Here is an 18726-nt window from a genome sequence, read left to right as displayed (position 1 = left end):
GGAATTAGGCAAAGGTTTATTGCTCTGATCTCGACACTTCACAAGCTGGAGAACAAACGTGTTTCCTCTGAAAAATGAATCGGCGAGAATGTCCTGACGGCAGGCAAACTGCCTGTCAGCTCAAATGTCAAATTAGTTTATCCTCTGATCAGGTGGAAAACAATTGAAATGTCAGTCCATGTAATACAACAGAGAGCGATTGAAACATTGCGCAGGGACAAGGAGGGGGATTTCTTTTGAAAAGATCTTGACAGTTTCAAAGGAGGTCTTTTCCTGACAAATCATGGTGAATAAAATGTTATGAATTTCTTTCAAGGTGCAATATGAAAGAATTTGTTAATGCATACAAAAATTATCAGCGGGATGTGAATAACAGTTGTGACCTCTACGTGTTGTGTTGCAAAGATACAAATTAGCATTCTAACCGGCACAGTCGGGACTGCTAGCTGCACGGCTAACTGAGCTAACTAGCTAAAGGCAGCTAAGTCAGCAGAGGTTAGCGGTTACTCTAGCGATATGCTGCCCCCTATTTGTTTTTGAGTATGAATACAGGTAGTCAGTTCTTACATATTGCACCTTTAAAGGTACATATAATGGGCTTTCTTTTTTACTGCAATGCTTCAAAAAAGATTTGATTTCAAGAAGAGAAAAAACAGAAAGAAAAAGCTGTTTCTTGTTTTGTTGTGACATACTGAACAGAAGTCTAAACTTCTGAACAGCGGTGGTTCTCGATTAACTTGAATAATGTTTTTCTTGCTACAGCACTGGAACCAAACACATATGTCAACTATGTTTTTGTTCCTGAGTTATATTACAACAGAAGGTCAACCTTTGAATTGTGCAGCACCATACATATTTATTACTTATTTAATATTTATTGGTTTGTTGTCCCTCTCAGTAGTGGTCAATCTTTCTATGCAACGCAGGCAATTTGTTATTATAACACTGCTGTAATTTATTGTTGGTTTGTTGTAAATTATTCTCTGGTTTTGCCACCTTACTCATGCATAAACCTCAAAGTAGAGGAGGATGTTCAAAAGGTGGAGGATCAAAAACTCGTACAACAGAAAGGATGCTTGCAGTCCAACCTTTTGTTTTGGAATGTCAACATTTTGGGAAATACACTTATTTGCTTTCTTGCAAAGAGTTAGATGAGAAGATTGACACTACTCTCATACCAGTGTGATAAAGGTGCTATATGTAAGAATTGGCCACCTGCTGAATTCACTCGTAACAAATAGGGGGCAAATAGTCAGCTCAGATAACCTGGCTAGTGGTCCGGACTTGGCGCTCAGTGCACCAGGGCACAGGAGCTTTGGACAGGGGACAGACTGGAGCTAGCTGCTTAGCATGCTAACTTCAGTAGATATCTCTGCAACGCAGTACATAGACGTCATTACGTCAAAGCTGTTATTTCTTCACATGTTGTTGATGATTCTAGTTCATTTTCAATTTTTTTCATTAAAATTCTCAAATATTGCTCCTTTAAATATGAAGCTACAGCTAGCAGCGGGCTAACTTAGCTTAGCTTAAAGACTGGAAATAAGGAAAGAGCTGGATTGGCTTTATCAAAGGGTGAACAACATCTGCCGACCAACACCTTTAAAAGGTTGGTAAGTGCTGGACTTACTCTCAGCCAGGCACAAGAAATCCTCAAATCTTCACTGTGCACAGCCACCAGACAGTGGTGCATAACTACCCCTAAAACCACAGCTGTACGGATTAAACAAACGAGATGTGCCATGTTAATTAGTGAACTTTAGAGGTGCTGGTGAATGGATTTTTAGCTGTTTGCCCTTGTTTGCAGTCTTTATGCTACGCTAAGCTACCCAGCTGCTGATCATTACTTCATATTCATCGTACAGACATGAGAGTGGCATCAATCTTCATCTGACTCTCGGCAAGAAAGCAAATAAGCCTACAGTATTTCCTAAAAATGTCAAACTAGTCCATTAAAGTTATTTTTCCGAGGCTGCTTTGACTGCGGAGTTTGAATCTGCAAAAAAAAAAAAAAGAAAGTTTGAAACTGCCTTTCCACATAATTAACGGAGTTATATTTCTCAATCATTTCAAATCCATCATCCTGTCTGTGTAACTGCTCCAGGCCTGACAGACTGCTCTCTATGCACTCAATACTCTCAGCTTATTTCCCTGAATGTCAACTAAATTGGACGGATGAGGGAAATATGGCGCTGAAAGAGGAAGGAACTTGGCACAAAAGTCATTCGTAAACTCTAAAGTGATGATGACTCGTGTCAACCGGTGTCGACTAGGTGCCAGCGGAAGATTTGTGCAGTCGTGCTGATAAACTTTCTAGGATGGGCACCCAGGCCGACGGCCCTCTCCCCATCTCACAATGTAAAGTTTACATCAGTTCTTGTGCAAAATAATTTTTAATATGTAATTACTGTGGTGTAAATATGCATCTGCATTGTATAAACTATACAAAATGTGTGACTATTTGATTTACAGAATGTGATTTGGGCCTTGTTGGATGTTAACATGTGTGGTGTGGATAAGAGGAACAAAGACAATGTGCCAGTCGGGCATCAATCAATGGACTCTAATGTCTTTGTGCTAAAGATCTGCTCTTTTCTTATGTTAAAGTTCCCAATAACAAGGTCATATAGCAATATGATCCAGTGTTTCAGTGTTACATTATGCATACTCTCCCTGTTCTCCATATGCATACTGCAAAAGCATCTGTTTCCCACACTGCCACGTTGTCAGTGTGAACTCCACATTGTAACAATATGTCACCTGGAAATTGAACGGTTCCCGCCGCCATGAGCCCATGAAATCAACCTTACCTTTCACTGCGTGTTTAGAATAAACTATATCAAATCATATTCTGAATTGAAAAAAAAAGAAAGAAAAAAAACGCCTCTGCATTCTTGTTTCAGCTCTGAACACAGATGAAAACACTTGCAGTAAGCACATGTTCCCAAAGTTGACTTCTTAGCTGTTTTGTTTTATCCGTGCTGTGACATCAGCGTTTAACCTGAAGCTCTGCGTTATGCTCTATTAAAAAGACAGTGACTCACAGAGAGCAGTGCGCTCCAGCTCTGTGTGAGTGACTGTGGACTAACTTATTTTGGTAAAAAGGGGGGCTGGTCTTCGGTCAGCTGTTGCGCCTGCACTGCAAAAAATATCCACATCAGCGAGTCATTTCATCTTAATTTAAGTCCTAACCTGATTTTTTGACTCTAATGAAGAGCTGAGAGAGTTGATTAAGATGAGAGGAAGCTGTTGTTTTAACATTTGTTCTCTTCTTTAAAGATTTGGAGTGTCAGCAGACTTCTCAGATGGATGTTTTTTGCAGTGTGTGCTCTCTCCAGATCCTCCCAGCACTTTCCCGACACTTGCTCTGTGTCGACACACGTCTGGGAAATCTCTTGTCCAGTATAAAACCCACAGCCAGGAGGAATTACTCCGAGGTTTAAGGGAAAAGGCAGCGTACGCTTCGGAGTTTGTGGTTGGATCGACGGTGACTGACTGCGTAACGGTGATGCGCCTAATCCAAAAGAGATAAAGTTTATTAAAACATTAAATATAAGTATTTTTTATATATATTTTTAAAGAAAAAGTTTTGTTCAGGGTTGCTTGGCACAAATACAGGACTTTAACCAGTCTTAAAGTGAGCGGGGGCATGGCAGAAGGAGACTTCTACACATTGGGGAACCGGCAGCGGTTTCCCAGGGACCCGTTTGGAGAATCACCGTTCAGAGATCAGTCTCCGTTCAGGGATCAGCTCGCATCTCGGTTTATAGAGGATGAGTTTGGGATGCCACCTTTCCCCGACGATCTGGCAATGGACTGGCCGGGCTGGGCTCGGCCGGGTCGGCTCAGCTCGCGCCTCAGCACCTCGCCCTTCAGCAGCAGTTTACGCACAGGCTTCCCCGCGCGTCAGTCCGCGGGAGGCCCCACGCTGTACACCAGCAGGTACGGCGAGCCTTCCTCCCGGAGCTCCCCCATCACCACCGCGGGGGAACCCTGGAAAGTTTGCGTGAACGTCCACAGCTTCAAACCAGAGGAATTAAACGTCAAAACGAGGGACGGGTTTGTAGAAGTGTCAGGTGAGTTTCTGGACGCCGTGGCAGAGGTCAAATCTTACATTTTAACACTTTTTCAGGAGGGCACATAACTTTATAATCAAGCTTACATGTAAACACAATAAATGCTGTTCCAAGTGGGGATGTAACACAGGTACACAGTTAGAATAACAGTGATGAGTTCAATTTAAGCTATAAAATGCAAGAAAGCACATTTATTAGGATAGAAACACAGTAATAGGGCAAATGGTTTAATCTGCGTGTGATAAACACTACTTTGCAGGGCTGTTGCTGACATTGAGAACACTGAGGTCATGTCCTCAGTACTGCTGTCAAGTTTAAGACTGAATATCTATAAATTTGAAATTTTTGACAATTTAGAAAAGTGTTTTTTTAGCTGAGATTTATCTCTGACTGGAAGGCCTTACGGACTTAAAACAGCATTTAGACCTGTACTTAAGAAATCATCCAGAAATCAAATCCATCAAAATGAATAAGTGTAACATTTTACAACCTTTTTTGGTGGTAAACTTTTCATTGGGCAGGCGGGGATTTCACTGAGGGAATATGCACTCCTGGCATCAATATTCCTACTTCTCCCTTCTAGAACAAACCTTTTACAAGTTGTAAACAAGACACCATCGAGTAAAAGACGCATAAAATATGATCAGAAGTAGGAGTCCAAAGCAAGAATCACCCAGATCTCAATGAAACGGAGCATGAGCAGCACAATCCTTTACTTTAACCTGGCCAAGAAATATCAGCTCCTTCACTTTGGCAGCAGATTTGAAGCAGCACAATGAAAAGCCTCGGCGGAGCAACATGGTCTCGGCATTAATGAGTCTTGATATGGAAGGCCTCGACAGATTTTGGGGACTGGGACTTGCGCGTTGGCAGGCAGATCCTCAAGCTTAGACACCTGTTTCAGATTCCTGGAGACTCACTCCCACCGTCACCCATGAGCTCGATTTAGATTTAAAGGCAAGGCAAGGCCCGTGACAACAGTCTCTGTTTACAATAAGACAAGGCCGCCCGCTGCCATTAAACACGGGAGAGAATGTTCTGGAAATAGGATCACACTTTTACCCAGCAGTCCTCCTCGTGCAGCTTTTGTCTCTGCTGGTGCCTCGTTTCAGCTCAGTGGCTGATTATGGGAGTAAGTTGTAGAAATTGCTTCCTCATGTCAGTGTTTCACAAGATATATGAATTCCAGGGATACCCGGGGCTGAAGGGGGCACAGAGGACAGCAGGCCCCCCAACTCAGAGTTTTTTATAAACACATTGTTGGTATGCCAGTTGGGTCATTCAATCAGCGCCATGTTGGGCCTGCCTGCCTGCCGCAGTGACTCGACCCTGTTCTAAAAGTGTGACAGGGAGTGAGATAAAAGCGTGTTCGAGGTGTTCAGTACACGAACGAACAAATGTTTAACAACCTTCAGAAGGACTGAGTGTACTCATCGTTGTCGTCACTGACAAATCTGACGAGTGGTGTGTTGAAAATGTTTCTTTCTGGTTAAATTCAATGAAAGTACGACCGTCAGAATCGCTGTTTTGATGTCACAGCACTCATTTAAAAACATTGTTAAATCAGATTTTTGGCCACGTAGTGGAATAAGCTGCATTTTATTTGTTTCAGGGACAGCACAGATTTAAAAAAAACAACAACAAAAAAATCTGTTACGTAGGATGTTAAGCAACAGATGTAGAGGACAAAGGGCATCTAATGGAAGCTAATTTGCTGCCCCAGTTCCTGTAAAGGCAACGCTGACATATTGTCACCAGACACAGAGCAACATTCGCATATGTATACACATAGAGGCTCGTTCACATGACAACAGCGTTTTGGGCGCCTGAAAACACAAACTTTTGAAACCAGTTTCCCAGAGTGTAATCCCCACCTCACTGTCGCCGCCCATGCATATTAACGTTTTCAGTAAAATAGCCATGCAAGAGAAGGAAGCATCAATGGCAGACAACCGAGCTGTGTTTGTGCTGCTGACTCTGCTGAGTTTATTAATGCTCCTCTAGAGTGAAAACCCCACGTAGTCCATCCAGGAAAAATTATCCGAAGAAATTATCCTTCAAAACGATGTCATCTGGACACAAAACTTTAAAACGCAAAGGAAAAACTTTTGTAGTCATGTCTAGTATTCGCACTTTAGCTCTGTGTATGGACTCCACCAACTTCTGAGGGAAATATCTGGCTCTTTAGCTGCAAAATGCTCGACCGTGTTCACCAGCTAGTCGCTAGATTAGCCCGAGATTTTTCAATGAAAACAGCTGCCTGGTGCCATAGAAAACGAGCTTGACGGTGAGTGGGGGGAGTAAATATAAAGAGCTGCGGCCCATAAAACCAAAACAATGAGCTGAAAGATGCTAAAATGCTCTGTCGATCGGAGGGTTTTGATGGCTCTCTGTTACTACAAGCAGCTCCTTGGGATGCAACACACTTCATACTTTTTTATGTAGAAAAACTGATCAGTGCAGCTTTGAAAAAACTTAGCATTTCCAGCTCTAGTCATTGTTATAGTTTTGTCCTTTTTTAGCAGCAGAGGCAGAAAAACATTTTCATGAATTATCCACTGCGATAACATCTCCTCCCAGAACACAGAGTATTACACAGAGGATCTGGAATTTGGCATCCCTGCTGTAAAAGACATAAAAACAAGGAGAGGCAGCGCGTGGTTGCACTACTCACTGACCAACCGTCCATCATCCATTGAGACAATTAGATTGCAACTTAAGTCTTACGTCATGAAGGGGTTTGAATAATATTCTCATGACTTCACCGATGATCTTAGCACATTTCTCTCTGGAGTTGTATTCCCCCCTCGATCTCTAGTGGAGTCCAGCACTTTTGGCAGGCAGAGACATCACCGTGGGGGTATAAGGTAGCGCATAGTCGAGCCGGGTTGTTGAGGGGTGGGGCAGGCCACGCTGCCGGTGGCGGCAGCAGTATTTAGCAGCCCCAGAGCAGCTGCTAGCAAGCCCGAGAGATAGAACGACCATAAACAGAGCCTGGAGGAGAGGGTGGAGGGAGGGGTGGGTTTCCAGGCTAAGTTGTTCTCCCCGACTTCAAGTCTGAGCGTCTTTCGTCGGGAGAATCACTCTTGGAAGAACAAAATGTAAAGGGTGTTTCTTAATTGTTCACTGAAACCCACCCAGAGGTCCCAACACAAAAACAAAAACACTGCTGGGATTGAGCAATGGAAAAGTGTGTGTGCTTGCTTAACTATTGCACAGCCTGATAAGTTATTTAAGGTTCATGGACTCACTCACTCATCTGCTGATGTTTCTTTCAAACAGGGAAACATGAAGAGAAGCAGGAAGAGGGAGGCATAGTGACAAAGAATTTCACAAAGAAGATACAGTGAGTATCAAATCACTCTCTAAACCTACTCTTTGTGTTTTCCCCACTGTCTGTCTGCACATTATGGACACCAAGGGCTTCAATTTGCATCATTTTTATGACCACAAATGTCAGAATGAATATGTGTTGCTTATAAAATCAGATTTTTTATGAGTCACGCATATGGCAAATATCAGAGGGTTGTTTGTCCACCCTTTGATCTGATATTCTCAAGTGCCAAAACTGAAAATTATCTGTAATAGCTCTCGGCCAAAATACATATTTCCAGGGTTTTTGATTTTTCACGCTGTCAAGTGTAAAATTTAACTGCTGTTACATTTTATTTCCTTAAAGGTGCCCTGTGGAGTTGTCTAATAAACTACGTTTCTGTTTACGTTCAGGGTTACCCACCCAAAACATTGCGTGTGTGTAAGCCTAACAAATGATTCCTTCATCATAAAACATTTGCAAAAAACGTATAAAGTTAGAAACCTGCCATGTTTACATCCATGTTTACTTGTTAGCCGTCGCTTCCTCTACTGTTGCTGTGTTCCTTGGTGCGTTACCACCACCCGTTGATGGTGTGGCTGTGATGTGTACCACTTCCCCCGTGTACAAGTGTAAGTGCATGCGAATTTGCTAGCATGTGTGAGGCAAACAAAATGGTTTCCCACGTGTAAAACATTGCTTTCAAGCTGCTCAGAAACTCTACCTTGTACCTTTTAAGCCTGGTAATATAAACACAATCATTTCCAACCTTGTGTTGAGGTCTTGAGCTGAAACTGTGGGGATGTCATGTTCAGACTTTATCCTTGTCAGTACTGTATGTGAATGTGAATCAATTTTCAATTGAACTACTCACAAACCATGAGTATGCAGTATTGAGGAAAAACAAGTAGACGTGTCTTCATATAAAAGGCTCAAGATCAAAAAAGACTATAGAGCCAGTTTATGATGATGATTTTCTTGATTTTTAACTGTCAGTGCAGTAACTGGTAGCCATTTAGCTGAAAGGTCCAGTTAGTAGGATGTAGTGGCATCAGGTGGGGAGGTAGCATATAGCAACCAACTAAGTACCCTATCCCCTTCCAAGCGTGATAGACAGGGGCGCCCCCAGAAATACGCACTTGCAATAGGGGGCTGGCACTCACGGGTGAGGGGGCCAGTGGGGTGGCCAACCATTGTACCAGGTGAAGGAGACCCTACGGTGACAGCAACACGGCTGACTCCGCGAAAGAGGACCCACTCCCTCCCACAACAATTCTTAGTTCCAGGTTATAATACACGGGGCAGGACTTCTTATGCCAAACTATGCCGACAAAAGGAGAACGGACAGAAAGACAGAGAAACATTTCCTTATTCAACAACATGACAGTGCCCCACATGGGTCAGTGTTCTTTGTTTATCTCTGAAGAAATGTATAAATCATTTTTATGTGAGTGTTTGTCCACAGCTCTCACTTTAAAAAGTTTTTGAACAGCTGCTGCGGAGTCATATCATCTTTGAGTGGACAAACGACTCTTGTCAACTCCCCTGACAAGGAACAACACTTACTAACACTAGAATACTGCAGCAGGCACTACATGGAGAAGTGTTGGTGTGTAGCGCGGGGCTGTAGCACAGATATCTTACATATTGTAGACTTATCATACTGTAACTCATCCAAGCCAAACAGGCCACAGAAGTTTCCACGATGTGCCCGGCTCTCCGCCTCTGCTCGTTTAATTGGGTGGTGGGAAGACTTCAAACAGCAGCGCTAATCGCTGGTGCGAGTCGCCGTCTCGCTGGCGCGTCACTCCAGTTCTTCTAATTTTCTGTTGGCTAATTAGTAAGCAGTTGTGCTAGCCCCGCGCTGTTCATATCACAATTGTCTTAATTGGAAAGCCCCCCGATCAGGCCTGTGCTCCTCGGCTAAGCGGAACCTAAAACCAATGACACACTGAATATATAGAGAGCGGGGGTTGTGATGGTGGAGGGAGGAGGGAGTGGGGGTCATATATAAATAACTGACCTGGATACCCAAATCCTCTGGTTATATGAAAGCGAGAGATGGTGCAGACAAGTCACAGTTTGTGTGGCTGAGAATGTAGTTTTTAATTGAAGCCGTGCTAATTTTTCATTCTGTTTCTTATGGTAATATTAGCAACAAACTTTTCTTGTATTACAGTTTTTAAAAAGGCAACAAATCGCTTTCAAGATTGTTAGAAACCGTCACACTTGTCAGTTACTAGCACAGTGTAAAGAAGAGATAAAGGCTGCAAGATGGGAAAACTTCAATCCATCATCAACTAAGTTTAACTATTTTACATATATTATTTTTATAAACTAAACATGTTTTATATTTAAAATCCTTGTCTGCAAAATATCTAGAAACTGAAAGCTGTCAGAATAATGCAGTGGAATAAAAATGCAAACTTTCCTTTGGATGTGTTGCATTTGGAATATTTTAAGTATTTCAAACTTAAACCTTCTGTAAGTCCTTTGGCAAATGTTTAAGACAAATACTGCACGTTTGACCTACAAGTAAATGTACATGTTTCATGCACTATTGGCAGAGAGGACAGCAGATTAAGGACAGTTAACTTCAGAAATCATTAATGGGGCACAAACTCTGAATCAGGTAGAAATATGTCAGTTATTAACCAAATATGTTGTTGTTGAACCAGTTCTGAGGGCAAAGGTAGCTTGAAGACCTCAGGTCATGTAGCCCAGCGGCAACACAGCAACTCCCATCCGTTTGTGTCTTCACTTTTGGCTGTATGTTATTTAAGAATATTTCGCTCTGCCTCTGTTTCCAATCTCATGAGACACATGATACTACTGCGTGACTCATGTGCACTGTGTCTGGGTGTGTGGGAAGGAGCACACGGCTATACAGTATGTTTTACGCACTACACACACTCCATGAACACATCCTCACTTTGTCCGGTCTCACTCTCTTGTCTCTCTCTGCCTCAGTATCTCTTCAGGGGAAAAGCATATTGGACAGCTTTTTGGCAGCTGTACAAAATCAATGTGTGAGATAAAACATGCGCTTGCCAGAAGTAAATAAACTCCCCGAGCTGGACAGATAAGGTTTCTGCCCGAGTTCTACGTAATGGGCCGGCTGAGTGATTTGACTTTGTCAGAAGGGGCAACTTTGCTTCGCAGCAATTGGCTCCTTGAAGGAAGGTGGGGGGGGGGAGATACTGACACATGTGTGGGCCTGGGAGGGATTTGATAAGTAAAAAATATTAAACATTAATCCTGGCTTACACCAACTTCACATTCCAGCTTCAAAGTCATTTTCCTCAGTATATTGACAGAGTACATATTGTACTGACCAGGTGATTAAATCATTATTAGCCATGTTAGTGTCATGGCTCTGTGGGCGGCAGTGTCAGTCAGACAGCCCACTTCTCTGGTCCAGATCACTTCCATGATTCAGATTTGTGGTTTTGAGTGAATTAGATAAATTGCCATGATATTTGGTACACACAGTCATGGTCCCCACAGGATAGACTGTACTAACTTTGGGGATCACTTAACTTTTCCTCGACAGCACCACCATCAGTTCTGAATCAAGATGTTTCCATTACTTTAGTTTACAACAAAACGCTTGCAAAATGAATGATATTCAGGCTCAGCTCTGCTTTGTCATTAGTGCTAATTAGCATATGTTAGCAATGCTAACATGCTAAACAATGATGGTGGACCTGCTAAAGGATGCAGTAGGAGCTGTAGGTGGAAAGGGGGCAATTACAAAACACTAAAAGAAAGTTTCAGTAATAGAAATACAGTCCAAAAGCAGGAGTACACCTGCAAACATTACCTAGCGTGGCTGTAGATTCTTCATCTTGTATTAATATTTGGATTTTTTTTCAAATGTTTTTTGAAACTATAATGAAGTGACTGAATTTATCACTGTGGAAATAATCCAAAAGTAGCAGAGAGTACTGCTTGATCTCAGACCCCATTCTGAGAATAAATGATATAGAAACTTGATGACAAAACTTACACCTACACCCTGCTATAAAAATGAGCGAGTTTGATGTTGTTTTCCTGTACATATTCAAGATTCAAGATGAATTTGTCATTATGCAATACCAGATTGTATAATGAAATTTCTGTTTGTGTTTTTCAAAGTTACATACATAGAAACAACTATACAGACTAATTAATAAATAATAATCAAGTCAGAAATATAAACTAATTATGGTGGAGTGTTTGAGGAGGAGTTCAGGAGTCTCACAGCCTGAGGAAAGAAGCTGCTCCGGAGTCTGGTGCTACAGCAGCGGATACTTCTGTATCTTTTGTCAGACGGCAGCAGGGTGAACAGACTGTGGCTGGGGTGGGTGTTGTCTTTAGGTATCCTTTGGGCTCTGTGCAGACATCACACTTCACCGATGTCACTGATGCTTAATAGATGGGTACCAGTGATGTTCTGGGCGGTTTTAATCACCCACTGTAGAGCCTTCCTGTCCTGGTTCATGAGCAAACCTTGTTTGTGATGTTTCCAGTCAGGTTTTCTATTGCTCCACTGTAAGAGTTGACAGGAGCTTGGCACAGGAATTAAGCCATCTTCATTTTCCTTAAATGTAAGGCCTCATTACAGTATAGGAGATCTTAATGAGTGTTCTTCAAACATGTGGGCCTCACCATCTTCTCTAACCCCCCACACAAACTCACGTGTACCTGAGCGCCTTGGAACAAATGAAGACATTCTCAGGGACCTATTTCCTGCAGCCTATCTCTGTGGACATGTTTTATTGGTCTTGTTCTATCTAAATTGGATTTACTATAATCCTACTGTTGGACTCTGTATTTATGTTCCTGTTACAACTTTCTCTCTATTTTCTTTGTAATTGCCTTTTATAGTAACAGATCCTATTGCGTCCGCAGCCATTTTTACAATTTTTGTTTGTTTTTGTTATTTTTCCTTGCGTCTTCTTTGCGGTCTTTGGTCTGGAGGATGTTGTTGTTGAAGTGGGCCTGTAATGCTCACTGAGACACTACATGGGATGTTTGGCTACACAAATAGACCTGACTTTACCTCCATGTCTGTCTGCTTTCTATGAGGTGAAGTTATCGGCCCTGTCTGACTTGTATTTCTCAGTGGAGTGTGAAGCCGGTGGAGGGTCCTCGCTAATTAAATGGAGGGTGAATCCACAGTCTCCTCCTCTGAGCACTGTAGCCTGATGTTTATATTAACTCCCAAAGACACTTGGCTGCTCACACAGAAAACCTACAATACCCATATTTGGCCACACAGAGTTGCCTGGATCTCTCTCTGTGTGCCTCTACAGCAGATTTGGGAGGACGTTCATTCCAAAGGGATGTGTATTGTTTTGAAAATAAACTTTAAATCTAATTGTTTCTAAAGTGTGTAAGTAAACCTTAAACAAACCGCAGCTCTGGCTGACTTTCCATCAACACTTTGTATCCGCCTGCAAGTTTTGGAAGCCAATTATCCCGCTCGGCTCTGGAAAATACAACATTTTCAGCATGAGAAGTGTCAAAGACAAGGGGGAAAAAAAAAATGCCAGACACACAATTAGCTGTTGCCTATGACAGATGTTAGCAGCAGGTTAGGAAAGTGTACACCGATGGAAATGTACAGGTGTTAAACGTATGCAGACAGACACACACATTAATTGGAATCAGACTTCATTTTCATAAGCCCACAGCTGGTCCCACCCTGCGTTTTCTCCCCCTCCTCTTTGTTGCAGGTCTGCGGTATGTTGAATAAAAACTCCCGATGGCTTTCAGTTTGTCTCCGAGGCGTGAGATAAAATGAGTGTTAGCCAAGGAGGACAGGGTGAACGTTTTTAATAACAGTCAAAATGAGCCGAGTCATTCCCAGAGCGTTAAAATCCTCCGACTGCTGGCTGTTTATGGGCATGGACACAGTGTCAATAAAAGAAAACTCCAGCATTTAACAATATTTCACTGCAGCTGTTATGAAGGAAAATGTCACAGAGTCTTGCATGACCTCCAAGCAAGAACTGAAATGTTCCTCTAGGCTGTTTCTCCTCACCGCTCCCCTTATGTTGTTCCTCCCACTTGTGCTTTTAAACATGCCGAGCGCACACAGAAGTTTACAGATTTTCCACCGAGCAAACTTCTTCTGCTCGTAACATCTAAACTTCTATCCTTGCATAAAAAGAAACCATATTCTCAACCCTCTTCTCCTCTGTTCCATCAGGATCCCGATAGATGTGGACCCCCTGACCGTTTTCGCCTCCCTGTCCCCCGAGGGTGTCCTCATTATCGAAGCTCGGCAGACGCCTCCGTATTACCTGTTCAGCAACGACCCCTCCCAGGCTGGCGACACACTAGAGGTGGAGGCCCCAAAGCCCCAAGAGGAAGTGGTCTAAACCCCCACCTGACAATTAACATAACAGATCATCCTGCAAAACTGATTACTAGTTTGGTATGAAATGTGTGGCCTTCAGCTTCATGTTGTTAGACACCTGGAATTAAATTGTGTAAAATATGAAAGAAAAGTCCTGTTTGATATCTTTATGAAAGCTGCACAAGGCAAAATTGAGTCACAGAGTTAAGCAACTGATTTTCTGAAAAATTTGAGCCTAGCTGTAACTTAAAGATAATTTGTAACCGGTTTTTCCCTTGTTGCAACTTTCCTATCCAACACTTATATTTATCTATGTTGATGTTCTTTCTATCAAATGTTTAAACACTTTTCTTGTTTTGTGCATGAAGAGCAAAAACAGATGTGGTTTCTGACTACCTTTCAGTCACAAATTTGAGAAGGAAAACATCTTTTTTATGGTGCGGAAGGTGGATATCTTTTCACCCACGTGGTCTGAAGAGTCTTTGGAGAGTTTATAAATATCTTCAGATCAGCAGTAAGTGTTCTGGATGTTTTCAAAGATCGTTGATTGTTTTTTTTATCTTTTTAAAAGTCAAGGCTGAGCTCTGTGACAATGGCAACAGGGGCTAAATTTTTGTGTACTGAAGATCAAAAATTTTCTAAAAGCTACAACGTATGGAGCCCTCGGTGTGTTCACTTGTGCATATGCAAGAGCTGCTGGGCCACGAGGATGTTCTCAGTAATCCATGACACTGTGTGAACCTCTCAAGATCAAAATTTATACTTGTATTTATATTACCATGCCATTTATTTAGTGGAACAGTCTTTGCGTTAAATGTGTCCTATGTGATTTATTTGGTCAGAAATGACGATGTGTCTTTATTAACTTGAGTGTCTTGACTTCCTTCAGTCCACAGTTGTTTATCTTTTTGAGTTAATGAATGTCACTTAAACTGACAAGAAACGAAAGTAAGTTACCTTTTGTGGCTTCATTAGAGGGTGAATTGTGTGCATTAATACTGTGTATTGTAAATATACTTTAATATGTGCCAATTCATTAAAAATATTCATCTGAAGTGTTCCAGGTTTTGCAATATGGTTTGCATCTCTCTTTTCTATTTGAGCATTCAGAAAGATGGCTGCATGATTGTTGGAGCGGACAGACCGACTCGTATGCCAAAGACGTTTGTTTCCTGCCTTCTTTTCTGTTGATGTCTTTGTATTGGCTGATGCAATAAAAAATGTCCAGCCAGTCTCTCAGTGTGTCTTAACATCTGTGTCTTTTATTGAGAACCGTGCCACTCACGGGCTGGGTTCCAGGGATCCAGGGAGCCTGTGGTGTTATTGTTGGATAACAGAAGGAATTGGGCAGCAGATTAGCAGAGGGCTTAGTGCTGGGTGAGATTGGCATTGCTGTGTGCTGCAGAACGGCCCGAACGCACGGAGGCAGCACTGCCAGAGCTTTTGTATGCAAAAGTGCAAAAAATTGGGGCAGTTCCATTGCATGTTGTGTGATGCAAAATAATGTAATCTTCTCTGCGTATTGGAATCAGGAGGGATGATCAGTTTGAATTTAAAAAGTTTCCAAACTGGAGCCACACTGTGGAAGCAACAAAAGGCCTCCCCGGTTTTCGGCTGTGCAAAGGCGCCGCTTTGTGTGATGTGCCAGCTCACATAAACTGTTGTATTTATTGGTATTAGATGATATGTGTGGACTTGCGCTGCCATGGCAACAGCAATTTTGGAGTCATGCCAGTTCCTCCTTGGGCAAGTTACTGGTGTAGAAGTGACTAATGCACAGCTGTGCAAACATATAGTATCTGATTAATGTCAAAACCTCTTAGCTGAAACAGTGTGATAATTAATCTCTTTTTTAATTTTGCACTCACGTGTTATCAGAGGTAACCATGAATATGATGCTCATGAATGTGGTCAGCTATTCATGAGCAGTTGCAAAAGTCACATGTAAATCAGCCACAATTCACTGTTAGATTGAGAGGAAGTGAAGCATGTAGAAATAACGACTAACACCAACACGGTATTTTAACATTTTCACATGCTTTTGCTTTATTGGAGCTCCAAAGACAGCATGGTTATATGGCTATTTTGTCTATTGGCTAAAATGCAGTGGTAGAACTGGTGCAGGGCAAGCTATGCAGGCTGTGTGACTATCTCGTCAATATGTGGCATGTGCAACATTTTGAGGGTATTTCTGTTTCTACTGCTTAACGTCGGGATGCTCCAGCTCCTGGCTCAGGACCTCGCTAGGTGGACTCGTGCCCAACTCTTGCTCCTCAGGCTGGGTGATTTTCTCAGCAGGCTCCCCCGAGCCTGCCATTACGTGGATCTCTCCATCCACGGCTGGTTCTTTGTGTTCCGTCTGTGTGGGTGTGTCTGTGTCTGGGCTTTCTTGACTTTCCAAGGTTTCCTGCTGCTCAGCAGAATCTTGACGACTCTCTGTGCCTTCACCATCTGCGGGGACTGAAGGGTGGGACTCTCCAGTTGGCTTTTCAAGGGTCTCCTCCTCCTTTTCCCTCCTCTCTTCATGCTGCTCAAGCCCAGCTGTGGCGCTGTCAGGGTGGGCCTGGTCTCCATGGACCTCTAGTGGAGACTCTTCTCCTTCATCCTCAGCAGATGGAAAATCTGGAGCCTCTGGTGCTGGATCCGTATCAGGGGCTTCTTCTTTCTCCTGTTCTTCTCCTGTGGCCTCCATCTCCACCTGCATTTGTGCATAAATATGTTGAAAATGTCAGCAGTGAAATGATGTTATGACTATTTTGATTAAAGGTTCACTTTCATGCATTCCCTTATTACTGATTTTTTATGAGAGTCTTTTGATAAGTGGAAACTCAAGAGGTATATAGAATTGGATGCAATCAGCAGAGTTTGTTCAGAATGCGTCTTGAAAATCAGCTTAAATGAACAGTTTGACATTTTGAGCAATTAGCTTTTTTGTTGGTAGATGAAAAGATTGCTAACACTCATGTATGTGTCTGATAAATACTGCACAAGGCTAGAGCCAGCAGCGGGTTAGCTTAGTTTAGACTGGGAACAAAGGAAAACAGCTGGCCTGGCTCACAAAAGTCACCTCTAAAGCTCACTAATAATAATGTTGCTTGTTTAATCAAAAACAAATACAAAAACCAAAGTGTAAAAATCAGTCGCTGGGTTATGTGCTGGACTATGAGAGCAGCCTCCACAACTACAACCACACTAAAGACGTAAAATGTGGTAATTTCTGAGCTTTAGAGGTGCTTGGAGGCAGATTAACTTCAAATACAGTTTAAAAATACTGAGACGTCACACATTGGTTTGTAGACTTTTGTTTTGAAGCCTCAAGTTTTGCCTTATTATCTATTTACTAATAAACTCATTAGGAAACTGTTTACTGAGGTTATAAATCAAGTGACAATTTGGGTCATTTTCTCATAAGCTTACATACAAGCTGACTTCTTTTTGAAACCAGTGGAGTCACCCCCTGCAGGCCATTAGAAACAACACAAGATAAAGGCACTCCACTTTTTTTTTCTGTCCATATGTTGTACAATCAATGTTTCAGACAGAGTCAGGTTAGCTTCCAGGTGTTTATGCTAAGCTAAGCTTACCAGCTGTAAAGACTTACATTTACTGGACACATATGTAAATGGCATCGATCTTCACATCTAACTCTCAGCAAGAAATTAAAAAGCATATCTACCGAAAATGTCCTATATTCCTTTAAAGCGACATTATGTAGAAATTTGCATATTGTGTGATTTGTCACTCCTCACAGTTCCTGAGTGCGTCACTACTTTCAGAAAATACAAATCCCAGGTTTGTAACAATTTGTCAGATGTAATGTAGGTGCTAACTACAACCAACACTCATTACATCATAACAATTTTATGTGTTGAAAACATGTATGTTGAAGTAAACATGTATGTAACGCTGTGATCCTACCCTCTCACTGAAGTTACAAGTTACAACAAGTGATAGGGAGACACCATTCACCCAATTACAAGACACTGTACCATCAACACGATTTTTTTAAGCTGTTATTTTAAGGTAAAAATTTTTTAAAAAGTGACATCATCTTGCTTTAAATGTAAATAAAGATGTGATCACCTTTATGGGAATGACGGTGGCAGCAGGAACTGAGGTTTCAGGAACTGGAGCTTCCACAGAGAGGATACCATCAACGGAGAGTGTAGATACGATTTTGGTCGCATCAATCTCAGCTGGGAGCCTGAAAAACGACAGCATGTTTATAGTGTCTCTACATGCAAAGTGCCAGTGTTTTCTAATACTGAAACTGACGTACATAATATCTCATTTTTCAGCTCAGTGAGCATTTTAGAGATCAGATACTGTCAAAGAAACAGACCTTCAGTGCTGCATACTTGGCTGCCGAGTGGTGTTTAGAATAGCTTAAACTGTGCATATTTCACCATCTGCAGGTACAATCAGTGTTTACTTTGCATACCTGTATTTCCTTGTAAAACATCTGGCAATAAATCCATGCTCGTCTGGCCTCTCCTCGTGTTTCCCTGGGGATGGATTTGCCGTTTATGTGTAAGAATGTGAGGACACACAGATGAATCAGGCAACAGAGAGAAACCACTCAACACAGAAATTAATTTCTGCCACAGAGCTGTGACTTCCCTGAGCACATTATTAAAGCAGCTTTTTAATTTTGTTACATTCAGCTTCTTTTCCATCCTCATTTCGTTTTAAGGGGTTTATTCTGTGAACTGTGAGAGAAAAGTCTATTTTGATAACTGCGTCACTCTTTGAGATGATAATATTAGATAGATAAGATTATTAATACTTCATTAGGAGTAGAAGCTGCCCTCTGTGAAAAACTAATTAGCAATGTATAATAAAGTGAACTTTTAGAGCTGTTTAATTAACAGAACTGTGAGTCGATGTTCTGTACCTCCAACCTCCAGGAATCCGTCTCTGACGCTGAGAGAAATCTCTGAGGGGGAGAAGTGAGCCACGTCCAGGCTGACCCTCCACTTGTACTGCTCCTT

The 18726-nt window shown here is 42.0% G+C and overlaps 1 protein-coding gene across 1 annotated transcript; it reads left to right on the top strand.

Annotated features, from left to right (window-relative positions):
- The first annotated feature begins 3434 nt into the window (after positions 1-3434).
- Positions 3435-14974, top strand: hspb8 (heat shock protein b8). The gene is made up of 3 exons (XM_073466040.1): positions 3435-4076; positions 7359-7422; positions 13586-14974. The coding sequence occupies exons 1-3, from the start codon at positions 3650-3652 to the stop codon at positions 13755-13757; spliced, it is 663 nt and encodes a 220-aa protein (XP_073322141.1). The 5' UTR covers positions 3435-3649; the 3' UTR covers positions 13758-14974.
- Positions 14975-18726: the final 3752 nt, after the last annotated feature.

The sequence above is a fragment of the Pagrus major genome, chromosome 5, assembly GCF_040436345.1.
Source record: "Pagrus major chromosome 5, Pma_NU_1.0".
NCBI classification, from domain to species: Eukaryota; Metazoa; Chordata; class Actinopteri; order Spariformes; family Sparidae; genus Pagrus; species Pagrus major.
The sequence above is the reverse complement of the archived record's forward strand: the minus strand, read 5'-3'. Positions and strand labels throughout refer to the sequence as shown.